Source organism: Dermacentor andersoni, chromosome 7, assembly GCF_023375885.2.
Source record: "Dermacentor andersoni chromosome 7, qqDerAnde1_hic_scaffold, whole genome shotgun sequence".
NCBI lineage: Eukaryota > Metazoa > Arthropoda > Arachnida > Ixodida > Ixodidae > Dermacentor > Dermacentor andersoni.
Window position 1 is genome coordinate 112,823,577 of NC_092820.1, and position 14,722 is coordinate 112,838,298.

At 48.0% G+C, this 14,722-nt stretch overlaps 1 protein-coding gene across 1 annotated transcript in view; it reads right to left on the reverse strand.

The window, feature by feature from the left end:
- The window catches only part of LOC129385805 (arylsulfatase B-like), an 86,491-nt gene that overhangs the window by 15,767 nt on the left and 56,002 nt on the right, over positions 1-14,722 (reverse strand). Inside the window, exons 9-11 of the mRNA XM_072289499.1 lie at positions 13,937-14,042; positions 11,932-12,237; positions 6,573-6,711 (exon numbers count right to left, since the gene is read on the reverse strand). Of these exons, the coding sequence (XP_072145600.1) occupies positions 6,573-6,711; positions 11,932-12,237; positions 13,937-14,042 (551 nt within the window). The remainder of the gene's footprint in view (positions 1-6,572; positions 6,712-11,931; positions 12,238-13,936; positions 14,043-14,722) is intronic.

Consider the following 14,722-nt stretch of genomic DNA (forward strand, 5'->3'; position numbering starts at 1 on the left):
GGATAAAAAAAAACGCGCGATCGTTTTTTCGGTTCGAAGTCGGGTGTCTTCGCTTAGTGCGACATTTATCGGCTGATTATCGTTTTCTCCCTCGTCGTCCGGTTAGGTTGTTCAAAGCTAATGTGACGTCAAGCTTTTTTTTTTTAATTTCCTCATCCTCTGTATTAGACAGCAGGCGTTGTGTTTACTTCAGCAGCGCGTCGCGCGTGCGTAGGTTTACTCGTTTTCTCTACGCTTACGTAACCGTGGTTCGTACTACTGGTAGCGTTGGGCGCAGTGCTTACATTTCAGCGATCTGGTTGCTAGATTTCGCAATTTCGTGGTTACTTGAGAAACAACAAGAAGAAAATAAACTTTATCAAAATGAGCGGTCCGGCAGTTTTGGTTGTGGTGGCCTCAGGAGGCGGCTCGAAGTCCTTGGACTGGGGCGGCATCTTCGGCTTGCCGGAGAGCGAGACACATTTTTTTTTTTTTTTTTGGCGATCGGCACCTTTTTGTAGCGACGAGACAGAATCATTGGTGATATTATTGCTATACAACGGACTCTTAATTAAGAGACATGGCGCATGGGTATGGAGCCAATCGTTCGTGTCGGCTTGGACCTCACGGACCCTTTTCCGGCATCTACATAGGGGAACGAGTGGGTTGCTGTCGCTGCTGACTACACTCTAAAAACAGTTTGCACCATTTGAGGTGTATATTTGTCCCACAACAATAATCGTCATCTGCCTTGCTTGCGTTTCCTTTCTTGAAAACTCGGCGCTTGCTACTTTCCTGTCGAGAATGTTGCGTCACACTGATAACGCGCGTGCCGTTCGTGACTGGGAAGTACCGGGCTCGCAGCGTTAAAGAAAGGAAACGCGGGCAAGACAGATGACGATTATTGTTGTGGGACAAATATACACCCCTAAGGGTGCAACTGTTTTTAGAGTGTACGCGACCAGATACGCCATCCGACGCGCTCTCCAAGCCAGCTGCGCTACTGATGTGGCAGAGTTCCTGCTAAACGACGTCATCTTGATGCATCGAGCTCCACGTCAAGTGCTCACAAGCCGAGGCCGTACCTTCTTACCTAAGGTCATTAATGACATCATGCGCGTCTGCTCTATCCAGCATCAGCTTATCACCTCCCGCTATCCACAAACCAATGGCCTGACCGAGCAACTGAATCGCATATCTGTCGACATGCTGGTGAAATACGGTTCAGACGATCACCGCGATTGGGACCTCGCTCTACCTTACATTACCTTCGCCTGTAATTCTCGCATTGACAATGCCGGCAATTCCCCGTTCTGCCTCTTGTGCGGCCGTGAACAGACATTACCGGTAGACACTTTGCTATACTATACACTCTTTTAAAAGTTACACCCTTTGGAGTGTATCTCTGCCACACAACGATAATCGTCATCTGCATTGTTTGCGTTTCCTTTCTTCAAAACGCCGCGCGCGCTACTTTCCTGTCGGGAATGCTATGTCATGCTGATAACGCGCATGCCGTTTGTTACTGGGAAGTGCCGGGCTCGCCGCGTTAAAGAAAGGAAATGCGGACACGAGAGATGACGATTATTGTTGTGTGGCAAAAGGATGTAATTTTGCTTAAGAGTGTAGACAAACCTACACCCTTTTGGGGTGTATATTTGCCACACAACAATAATCGTCATCTGCGTTGCTTGCGTTTTATTCTTGAAAACGCCGCGTCCGCTACTTTCCTGTCGGAAATGCTATGTCATGCTGATAACGCGCATGCCGTTCGCTACTGGGACGTACCGGGCTCGCATCGTTAAAGACAGGAAATGCGGACAGGACAGATGACGATTATTGTTGTGCGGCAAGATACGACCCAAAGGGTGTAATTTTGTTTTAGAGTGTATACTGTCGATTATGACCTCGACATGTGAATATGCGCGTGATGCATTCACTCGCGATGACCACGCTGAAAATGTGCACGCGCTCGCCTATCAGTGTCATAAGAGAGCCAGAATCGTCGCTGCGACTTCTGTCACTGTGAAGTGCAGTTTTCACCGGGTGCCCAGTGCCGCTTCGGTCGCCTTCCCGTCGAGTAGGCATTTGCGAGATACTGCTGTCTTGTTACAAAGGCCATATCGCGTGGTTCGCCAAGTTACTGATATGCATAAGACACGGAATCGTTCGAGCCAGCCTCGCAACGTCCTCGGTTCCGACCACCAGTGATAGCCTCCACGCCGCGAGGCTCAAGCTCTGCAGCTCTCCGCTTGCCACATATATCTAACGGCACCGGGACGGTGCGTCTGCCGCTGGGGGTTGTGTTGCGATACAATGGACACTAAAAGACATGGCACAAAGGGAAACCAAGACGGGCATCTGGGCTCGGAACCCGACTACCCACACTGTCCTTAGTGACTATAAGAGCGCTATTTTTAACTTTGCGAGTGGCAGTGTGGGACTAAATACAGCCAAGATGCTGGGAAACTTCAACCATGATGACCGAACCAAAATCGATTTGGTCTGGTTCCCCGCTCACTAGGAAAGTCTCGGCAACGAGCCAGCGCATAATGGGGCCCGAGGGTTAACAAAGAGGGTCGCGCTCTCCCTCGAACCGGACCCTCCGATAGGAGAGGTAGTGACTTCTTACAACAAACTTACTAACCTACATAAAGAGGACAGGAGAATATACCCTGTACCACACAGGAAACTCACGAGACCGCAGGCCACTGTCCATCGAATTCAAACTAACAGCCTGACCACTTCTCATCGCTTAGCGATCGTTACAAATGAATCATCACCATCATCATCATCACCATCATCATGATCATGTTTTATGTCCACTGCAGCACGAATGACTCTTTCCTGCGGTCTCCAATTACCCCTGTCATGCGCAAACCTATTCCAACTAGCGCCCGCGAATTTCCTAATTTCATCGCTCCACCTAGTCTTCTGCCGTCCTCACTGCGTTTCCCTTCTCTTGGAACCGATTCTGTAACCCTAATGGTCCAACAGTGATCTAACCGGCGCATTACATGACCACCAAGCTCCACTTTTTTCTCTTGGTGAAAAGCAGAATATCGTCTATACCCGTTTTTTCTCTGATACAAGCCGCTCTCTTTCTGTCTCTTAACGTTATGCCTAGCAATCTTCGTTCCATCGCTCTTTGCGCGATCCTTAACTTGTTCTCAAGCTTCATTGTCAGTCTCCAAGTCATTGCCCCATATGTCAGCACTGGTAAAATGCAGTGATTGTACACCTTCCTTTTCAGTGATAATGGTAAGCTTCCAGTGAGGAGCTGACAATGTCTGTCACATGCGATCCAACCCATTTTTATTCTATGAATTTCTTTCTCATGATGAGGGTTCCCTGTGATTAGTTGACCTAGGTAAACGCACTGCTTCACAGACTCTAGAGGTTGACTGGCAATCCTGAACTCTTGTTCCCTTGCCCTGCTATTCATCATTATCTGTGTCTTCTGCATACTAATCTTCAACCCCACTCTTACGTACTCTCTGTTTAGGTCCTCAATCATTTGTTGTAACTCGTCTGCATCGTTGCTGAATAGAACAATGTCATCGCCAAATTGAAGGTTGCTGACATATTCGCCGTCGATCTTTACTCCTAAGCCTTCCCAGTTGAATAGCTTGAATACTTCTTCCAAGTACCCAGTGAATAGCATTGGAGAGATTTTGTCTCCCTGTCTGACCCCTTTCTTTATAGGCATCTTCCTGCTTTTCTTGTGCAGAATTAAGGTAGGTGTAGAACCTCCATAGATATTTTCCAAGGTATTTACGTAAGCGTTCTGTACTCCTTGATTACGTAATGCTTCTATGAATTCTGATATCTCTAATGAATGGAATGCCTTTTCGTAATCTATGAAAGCCATAAGGAGAGGTTTATTGTACTCTGCGGTTTTCTCGGTAACCTGAATAATGACATGGATGTGATCCATTGTAGAGTAACCTTTCCTGAAGCCAGCCTGCTCCCTTGGTTCACTAAAGTCCAATGTTGCCCTTATTCTATAGGAGATTATTTTGGTAAATATTATATGTAATACTTGGAGTAAGCTAATGGCTGTATAATTTTTCAATTGCTAAACGTCCTCCTTTTTGCGGATTAAAATAATCCTTGCATTCTTCCAGTTTTCCGGGACCCTTGCAGTCGATAGACACCTCGTATAAAGAGCCGCCAGTTTTACAAGCATTATGTCTCCTCCATCTCTGAATAAATCGACTGTTATTACATCTCCTGCCGCTCTTCTTCGTTTCATGTCTTGGAAGGCCTTTCTGACCTCATCGCTAGTTATAGGAGTAGTTTCTGTATTCTGTTCATTACTGTTTCTAATGGAGGTATCCCGACTCCTCTGGGTCGTGTACAGGTCAGTATAGTATTCTTCCGCTTCTTTTACTATATCTTCGAGATTGCTGATGATATCCTGCTTATCTTTCAGTGCATACATCTTGGTTTGTCCTATGCCAAGTTTCCTTCTCACTGATTTCAGGCTGCGTCCATGTTTTACGACTTCTTCAGTTTTTCTCAAATTATAGTTTCGAATATCACTTATTTTCGCCTTGTTGATCAGTTTTGATAGTTCCGCGAATTTTATCTTATCTCTTGAGTTGGCACTTTCATCCTTTGTCGTTTCTTTATTAGGTCCTTTGTTACTTGGGATAGCTTGCCTACTAGTTGCCTTGGTGCCTTGCTTCTCACATCAATTGCTGCTTCTGAAGGCAGCCTAGTTACGGTTTCATTCATTAGCTCTATGACACGATGATCATTCTGCTTTAAGGCTGCATATTTGTTTGCAAGTACCAGCCTGAATTTGTCTGCTTTTACCCTTACTGCCTCTAGGTTTACCTGTTTCTTCTTGACCAATTTTGCTCTTTCTCTCTTCACATTGAGGTGAATCCTAGCCCTCACTAACCGATGATCACTGCACTTTACCCTACCTGTAACTTCTACATCCTGAACTATGCTGGGATCAGCAGAAAGTATCAAATCAATTTCATTTCTTGTTTCCCCATTAGGGCTTTTCCAGGTCCACTTACTGTTGCTACGTTTCCTGAAAACGGTGTTCGTTATTCGAAGCTTATTGCTTTCTGCGAAGTATGCCAGCATCTCTCCTCTAGCGTTCCTAGAATCGACGCCGTAGAAGCCAATTGCTTGTTCACCAGCCTGCTTTCCCCCCACTTTTGCATTGAAGTCGCCCATTACTGCAGCATACTGAGTTTGCAGTTCTGTCATCCCTAATCCAACATATCCGAAAAAGTGGCCTGCTTCCTCATCACCGTGACTGGATGTGGGAGTGTAGGCTTGTACTGCCGTTAATGTATACATATCATTAAATTTGTCTGCGGCTACAGCTACCCTCTAATTATTGCTGCAAAATTCGTCAATGCTGCCCGATATGTCCTTATGGATTAGAAATCCTACCTCGTATTGTTTCTTATCTAGGAGACCTCTACAGCAGACAACAAGTCCATTATTGAGCAATATATAGACCTCCCGAGTTCTTCTAATCTCACTAATGCCGATGATGTCCCAAACGACGTCTGATAGTTCCTGAAAGAATCCTGCTAAGCTGGCCTCACTCGAGAGGGTTCGGGTGTTAAACGTTACAAGGGTCAGTTTACAAAATTTACTCAGCCCTTCTAGCCACAATGTTGGTGACATTGAGGCCAAATTTATCTAATTCTTAACGGCTTCTTTGTCTCCGTTCAGGGACGCTAGACAAAAAGAGAAAGCCGGCAACACTGGCTGACACGCTCTCAATCAAGGCTTTCGCTCCGCGTCCGCATTACCAGTTGTGCAACGCCGGCAGGTGTTTTAAAGGCCAGACAGCTGCCAGAGCACTTTAGCGCAAGCTACTAGCAGACAGCTTGAGTTACTAGATGAAATAGCTTAGATACATACCGCAAAGTGGGTAGTTTGCAAACAATGCTTATCGCATTAAAGCAGTTTGCTTAAGGATATGCGTCAGTCTGCTTCTAATGACCACTAAACGCAGTACAAACAGCGGAAGTAAAGTGCACACTAAAAAAAAAAAAAACTAAAACATTTCATCACAAGCGTTACGTGGCAAGTAGCTCGCGTTAAAATATATTCTCACATTGTGAAGGAGCGGACTCCTTTTACGTCATGTTGCGCCGTTCCCGGTGGAAAACATGAACGATGCGACGGCATGAACGAACCAATGGACTCGTTTGCTAGACGATAACCGCTCTTCGTAGTTAGAAATGCCGCAATCAGATACCACAGCTATGCTCCTCTGCTCCGATTTGAAAAATATGAGGTCATATCGGGTCGGCGATTTCCTGATAACACAATTTCTGCGTTTCTCGTGTCTTTCGGTGGGATGGGTTCGTGCAGAGTTCAAGACACTTGTTTAGAACGTGCTCCTCACGAGAAGGCAGCAGCCAGATATTGTGGCGACCAGCAGGGCGAGAGGTGAAGAGGCATCTCGTAAGTGTAGCCGTGCAGAATCGCATCCAGATGGTTTGGCCCCACGTATTATCGCCTTGTCATCAGTGAAGTCACGAAAACGCATTCTAGACAAGTGTCAATTGACCGCCGTGCGAAGGTTTTCTATCATAAAATTTATTCCTTGCCTGCCGGAGATGATGGCCGCCGCCTCGTTCCGGCCTTCAATCTCCAGGATTACGTCCCCACGGTCGATGCATTTGCGCTCAGTCAGCGCCTCCCACTGGTTCTTTCCGTCCACGTCGCCGAGGTCCGAAACGTCTCCACCTTGCAGAAACAACAGTAAGTGCAAAAGTGAATAGGTGTATAAAACTTTAAGCCCAAGTGCAATTAAACTTTACGTTGGCGAAATTGGTAGTAAATTATGAGCCTATGGCACTATACTGACGGAACCTTGGCAAAGGTGCAGGACTGGTAATCGTCAATTTTCTTTTACTGGAGGCCTTAAATAGCACTCAAGCAGACGACACTTGCGTCTGGTGGTTAACATAAGCCGTGAGACCTAGCGTAACGGCTCCGAAATTTGTGAGCGCTCCGCGGGAAGCCGCAGGCGCCAGCTAATCTCGGAGTTCATGCCCAAGAGCCGCTCCTCTTTAGTCATGCGGCGCTTCCGGCGAGTGGTAATGGTGGTATTTTTTTCACTTTAGGTATGAAAACTTAGCTTTTTACTTAGTCTAAAATTGCATTGTAGGTATTTTATGTTCGGCGATTTGCCGCAAGGCATATGTACGAAACATTCAGAAATGGTATAAAATGAATGCGCGCGCACGCACGCACGCGCGCACGCACACACACACAAACATGCACATATTTGAAATGTAAATTTCAATTTGAAATCGCTATCACTAAGCCCCGCACACCAGCAGGTGCCGCCATTTTGGTGTAGTCTGTCTGATGTCTGAAGGTGCGGTGCCCCCGCTGTGCCGTCAGCTAGGAAAGAGTTCGAGACCACATCGGACGGTTCGCTTTGCATGCTCGATATTCGTTTCGCATATTTAGCCTGTGAAGAGACGCTTAGTTTTGTGTCGACGGACGCAGCAAGGTATTCCATTCCATCGACCTTGGGCAATGGAGCATTCCGAAGTGTGTAAGAAAATTGCACAAGGTGTGTTTTTCCACATATAGCCTATTAGCGTAGTTTTGGAAGCATTTAAGAGTAGCTCACTGTGTCTGCACCAGTCTGAAAGAGGAAAAAAAGATGTCTTTTTCGAGGTAAATGCAGTCGTGAACACTGATGACAGTCTTAAATAGCTCCAGGTCATCAGCATATATAAAGAATGAAGAGCGTCGAATTGCAGATGAACTGTCATTTATGAGCACCAGGAAGAGAAAAGGGCCAGAAATCAGTGTCCTTCCACTCTGTGAAGAAGGATGACCAGCGAAGCTGTGTATGTGGGCCTATTGATGGCGAACTGCCCCTCCGCCGCGGGTCAGCCCGGTATTGCACTATCTTCCGGATTTTTGTCTACACGCGGACACGATAGTGGGGAAGTAGCCCTTAACAGCCTCACTGTAAAACAGATCCCTGAGGAACTGCGCTAGTGACCTCATTGCTAACAGAATTAAAAATTAAATAATGGGGTTTTACGTGCCAAAACCACTTTCTGATTATGAGGCACGCCGTAGTGGAGGACTCTGGAAATTTCGGCCACCTGGGGTTTTTTAACGTGCACCTAAATCTAAGTACAAGGGTGTTTTCGCATTTCGCCCCCATCGAAATGCGGCCGCCGTGGCCGGGATTCGATCCCGTGACCTCGTGCTCAGCAGCCCAACACCATAGCCACTGAGCAACCACGGCGGGTCATAGCTAATAGAAATTTGCCTATTAATGCGAACGAAGTGTCGACCTTTTGCGCAGGCAATTTGTTGCCAGGGCAGTGATGGAAGAAGTTATGGAAATCTGCGTGAGCTTTGTAATAAGGAGCTCATGGCAAGCTACATGAAATGCTTTGCTTAAGTCAAAGTCGAGAGCGTCTAATTGGCCCCCTTCTATGTACAACACTTGAAGCATGAGTCATAAATGTGACCAAGTTCGTTGTCCTGGAGCTGCCCGCTACAAAGTCATGCTGTTCATCTATTAAAATGTCCTTAGCACTAACAAAACGCCGGGAATGCAATATAGATTCAAACACTTTTGACGCAGCGCCGAGAGTAGGTAGATATTGGGTGCCTATGACGTAAAGCTATTCCAAACTTTTCTATTGCAGTTTTGCAATCAGCCTTCCACGATTGGTCAAAACATTTTTTTGGGCAACCCCCACTTCGCCTGTCTTTCACACGACGTCACAAAAACCGCGATAGCTAACCATCTGATATGACGTGCGCACACTGATTATGCGTGATTGGACCGAACAAAAAAAATTGTTATTTTTCATTCGACGCCTTTTTGCTATTAGCCCTCGGCTATTGGTCAAAAGATTTCGGGCTGCACCCACTTCACCTGCCTGTCACGCGACGTCACAAAACCACGAATATTCACCGCATCAATGTGACGCGTACGCATTAAAGATGCATTAATACGCAGAACAAAACGGATTTTTTTCTCTGAATAGCCGCAGGCTGCCTCGTTCCGGAAGGAATAGATGACTACCCACTGATTAATCTGGCACTAGCTACTGGGAGTGGCCCCGGATCATGAATTTATTTGCGTATAATAAACATTTCTCCGTGCCAGTATAACGTTATCGAGCCATTTCGGCACGTATACGACGTGGCTCTGCCAACTCTTGTTTGGTGAGGATCCGTTCTGGTGGCATTCTTAATCTTCCGTTGCACGCCGCTGCGATTTTCAATAAGCCACCGCAAGCTAAGTAAGGGGAAGCGGACCAATCGCAGACACCGGCATCACCCTCTTCATCCGGTTATCGATTTTCAGTGCAGTGGCTCGGCCCCATCGAATCCCCCTCCACTTGATGGTGCTCACCGCTTCTTGTCAGCGAATTAGATAAGACAAGCCGCTCATTGTAAGCAGTGTTATTCATTTAGAAAGCAAAGAAAGGTCAGCTCCTATAAACTAAGAGAGCGTTTGATTGGGCTGTTGAGGCAACGCTGTGGGTCACCGCCCGATGCTTGCGTCGGCGGTTACGCAAATTTGACGTGAGGAGATCGGAATAAAAACGTATTGGAATATTTTTACGTTATAGCCCTTAGATTGGCAGTTAGTGGATGCACGTCTAGCACCCGATTTGTGTACGGACACTACGAGTGCTACCTTCGAAGCACTGGGAAACGTGCTCCACTTGAGCGGTCTGTTGAGCATGCTAGTGATAAACGGGACAAGTATGCTTCCGTACGTCTTAAGGAGGGTGGGAAGTATGCCATCAGCGCCACAAGAAAGGGGAGGTTTGTGGCACTTCACACACTTCAGAACAAAATCCTCACTGATTGATAGCGTACGCACCATAACAGATTGAGAGGGAAGTTTGAGGAGAATCGTTTACACAAAATACAAAAAAGAAATGTTCTGCAAACGCGTCAGCAGTGTTCAAGACAACATCGACATTTTAATCAACAAAAGACACATCTGCGGCGCTCTTTTTAGAAGAGTGAGAGCGCACGTAGCTCTAGAAGTTTATTGAATTACGTGTCATGGTGGATTCAACACGTCCAATGTGGTTACCGTGATCATGGTCAAAATAAAACTTTCAACGACAGCCCCCGACAGCACCTAAACTCAAGTTTTCACTTCTCCTAAGGCCAGTTCGCTCTGCTTTTCAGTGTGCGCTGTCTTTCAGTTTTATTGCCAATTTAAGTTCTCTAGAAAACCAATAAAGCTACTTCGGCTTTTTGAACAGTTTTCTAGGTATGAATATGCACATGCAATCTTCAATGACATCTTCAATGACTTTCGTAAACAAGTTACCCTGAATACAACAACAACAACAACAAAAAGAACGAGAACTTTATCCGGAGCTTTAGTGCGTTCATTCAGCTATCGACGAGCTCGTGTGTCACTGCATCGTTCGCACCATAATACGTGCTGCGTAGCACTATTCGTGTACCGAGGAAGTGCTACCAATGTCAATGGTAGCCCTGACGTTACGATTCAGTGGAACCCTTTAAAATGTCTTTTGGACATCAGTTATACACGAGGTGAGAAACAGTCATGCTCGCGCACTTAACGCAGCGGACCCCACCACTACGATTTATAGTGGGCCTATGTTTAGTATGCGGCTATAAGCGATTTGGTAAACAGATTCCATATAAGGGCACCGTCTGTTGTTCCCTGCAAAGCACTGAGTATAGTACTTCAGATTCCATATAAGGGCACCGTCTGTTGTTCCCTGCAAAGCACTAAGTATAGTACTTCGAAGTTCTGATGATGCAATCTGATATGTTTTATGACTCAATCGCTATCTGCAAGATTTGCTCTCCTTATTTGAAAGTTCTTGTCACTTCCAACGGGTTTGCGAGGGCATGTCGAGAACCTTGTCACTTACGGATACTCTTAGCACATGCTCATATCTGTTACGGAGAGCGCCTTCAAAGCACTGAAAAGAAAACTGTACGACGTGGCATCAGAGGAAACCAAGCAAAACAGCAGAGCACACAGTGGCAGAAGCAGGCAGTTCCGCTTGATATGGGCGTTGTGTCTGAATGCCTGAAAAGAGGATAGGCCAGCAGGTGAGCATCCTAGTCTTGTTCTCGGTCCCCTAAAAGCTGCTGGGCTTATGTAAAACAAAACACAGGAAGGCGTACTACCACGTTGCTGCCGGACTCAACATCGAAGGCCACACGTCAGATGAGCAGAAGGCATCGTGCAGAAGGTCGCACTTCCGGGCGGCGAACGCTATGTTGGGCAGAACGGACTTTGCGTGAATGGCTGTCTACGTGAACGTGATAATAATGTCAGGCGGCGCGGCGTAGGAGAGCATTTTGCAGCACACTGCACAGAGTGTGGCTGCATGCCAAAGCGTGAAGGCTGCGTAATTGTAGGCAAGAACGGGGAGAGAACTACAAGATAGATAATTTAGGCTGCCGGGATTGCGTGACATGGAACTATTGGCGTAAGTGTGTCATCAAGTGCCTTCACCAATAGAGTTCATTTGAACATCACACGTTCTGTCGATAAGACGTAGTAGTAACAATATTTCTAGGCGGTATGCTTAGGTGACAAAAGTGCTTCTGTATTTGTCACTTTGTTGTTTTCATTGCACAGTCCTATAAACCTTTCTTTCTGCGAATAAAATCAGTTGGGAAAGTCATCGCTGTCCTTGCAGTTTCTCATCTATCTACGTTTAGCCTTGCGCTGTAAGCACATATGGGATAGATTTCTTCCTTGCGAAAAATTGCAGTTGGTGAAGACGCGCCGTTCATATAATTTTCTTCCTGCCGATAATATTTATGAAGAATTGTTTTCGTGTTAGCTTGAAATGAATAAAGAAGCATTTAAGTCCATCGCAGATGGCCGCGTGCAAAGGTTGGGACAAGGTGACATGGAACGACTCGCCCGCTAGTCAATTCACTCGCTGAGTTTGTGCACAGTACCTGCGGCCGCGTAGAAAGTCGGCGCCCAGTCGACGATGTGCATCACGTGCTGCGATGGCGGCCGCGGCAGGCGGCCGCGGCGACGTCCGTACCAGAAGACCGCCGGCGTCCGGACGCCTCCTTCCCACACGTCTTCCTTGGCGCCGCGCAAGGGAAAGTTGTTGCCGGCGTTGGAAACTAATTGGCTGCTAAGCGGTGCGCCCCCGTTGTCACTGGCGAACACCACGACGCTGTCGGCGAGCATACCTCGGGACTGCAGCGCCGCCAGCACCTCACCCACAGATCGGTCCATCACGTGGAGTGCGCCTGCAGAATGACAGCCGCGTGGGTATGTTACGCAATGTTTTGGCAGTGAATCCTGGCTCACAGAGAAGCGCGTGCGAACGCACGTGCGCGCGCTGGGAACTTGCAATGAGTAAATGGGAATACGTTGCATGAAAAGATGACTAAGGAGGCGCGTACAGGCAGGCATTTTACCGCGGGAGCAGTTTGGCTGGGTCTCCCGCAGACTTCTGTTCTACGAAAAACTCCGTCAGTGCGCGACACGGTGGCCCTTTTCAGGCTAAACGGGCAGTGACTTTGTGACAGATTTGTTCCCTTCGCGTGTAGTGAGCGGTGTTACAGACTTCCGCTACCCTTTCATGATCTCACATCAGCAGCGAACTGAAGTCGTGATCTCTGAGGCTTTCGCGAGATCTGCTCTCAATATCGGGGCGTGGAGGGCTGGCTTAGGATAACTCATGCAGGCGGGCCGCGGCGTCACTGGCTGGGAATGGCGTAGCTAAGGCAGCACACGCTTTTCTTCATAGTGGCTCGCGCCTTGAAATGATTGAAAACTCTGCAGATGTCGACAACAGCACGAAGGCGGCTAATACACGCGTTGGCGCAAAATGAATGAGGACACAAAGCCGGAAGACACAACACTGTTGCAGAATGCTGCTTGCTTGTGCACTTGAAAAGAAATGAACAATACGCCCACTTTGTCGATCTTGTCGTTGCTATAAGCCAGGCCTGATATTCCTAACCCAGAGCTGATTGCCAGACTTGTTGGCAATTAGCTCACTTAGCGTGTAAAAATGGACAGACAAAAGAGCAGGCGCTGTGCTAAACGACTTCAAATATCGTGTCACGTAGTAGTGACGGTGAAGAAGGCAGCAAAACTGTGATTAAGGAACCTAGCGTTTTATTGGGCAAACTTGTGCCCTCAAAATACACGCTATACTCAAAGAACAACGATAGCGGCGAACACACTCGGCGATCGTCGAAAATCTCAGCGGGTCAAGCGCGTCAGCTTTTATACAACAGTCATCGAATGTTTCAGAGTATTCGCTAGGACCCGCATGTCTTCCACAAAGGTCTAGATTATTCGCGTCGCGCATACATGCAATCAGATTACACAAGGTTCGGTGACAGACAGCGGATAGAACCATCGATAACATTCCAGAAACTTCCGATACACAGGCGCGTCCTGCGCTGTGCGATAAGATTTGTTAGGCGGTGAAAGGTGGTCGCCCGATAAAGAAGTACACGTGTCAATAGAACGACCAACCTGAAATAATCGATCGTCTTAAGAAGCATCATTCTGTTCCTCTCGTTTCTCTGCACACTGAACTGATATGGTCTAAAATGAACGCCTTATGTATGGCATAAATGGGAACACGCTATATGTGGCACTAAGAACTCAAAACACCAGAGGTAACTCTACACAGGAGCCCAAAATGATGGCGTCCATCGTGGGTCACGCAGTGTACCACAGTGCCAGTATGAGCGCAACAGTCCTGTGATGACCCACTTTAACGGTCTAACGTTTTAACGTCTAACGTCTAATGTTTTAACGGTTCTCTTAGGCGGAGCCCCCGAGAACCCAATTGAGGACAAAGCCGTTGGTTTGAACCCACACACACAAAGACTTTTAATCAAACTGAAAAGGCATAAAGCAATTAGAAAGAAATAGGAAGCATGCATAATATAAACACTCAAGCGGACATTGCGGTAAGGAACACACATAGGGCTTTAACGAGGGCGCGAGTCCGGGCTTGCCACGAGGGCGGGGACGCGTCGCAGTCTCGACGCGGCAACGCGGCGACAAGCTGGCAGAAGGAGTGGCGCCGGTCTCACCAAAGGTCGCGGCGTAAGCTGACCGACCGGGCGCCGGGAGCGCGCCAGCTCTGGCTAGGCGAGGTAACGCTGGCAGCAGGCGGCACGGCAGACGGGGTTGGCGTTCTGGCCGGGCAGCTGGCGTAGAACTCGGGCCCGAAGCCCGACTGTTCTCGTCCTGCCCACTGGCGCAGAAGCTCACCGGCGTTGAGGAGCTGACGGCACGCTCAGGTAGACGGGCGACGCACAGGAACAGGTTGGCAGGAGGCCCCGGGCGGGTGAAGTCCTGGTGGGCTCGGGTCCGGAACCCGACGGCCCGTCTTCAACGCCCGCTCCCGTGGTTGACCTCCTCCTGCCGTTGCTTCCTGGGACTCTCCTGGCGTCTCCCCGGCGTCTCCCTGCGTGTCCTCTTGTGTGTCGCCCCCCTTCTGCCAGCGCACCACGCTTTTTCTTGTGGTCTGGCCGATTTGGCATTTACTGATTGGCTGCCCGACGCCCCGTGGTCTTTTCTAATTGGTTGTTTTTTTCTTTTTGTTGTCTTTCCTGCGCCGCGCGTTCACGTGCCGGGCGCTCTTCGGCGTCGTCGTTTTCCTCCTTCCAGCTCGGCGCGCGTGCACTCAGCGTCGTCTGCTCTCGACCGTCCCGAGCCCCGCACCACGTCGCGCACCACATATCACAAGTCCTCACGCTCTTC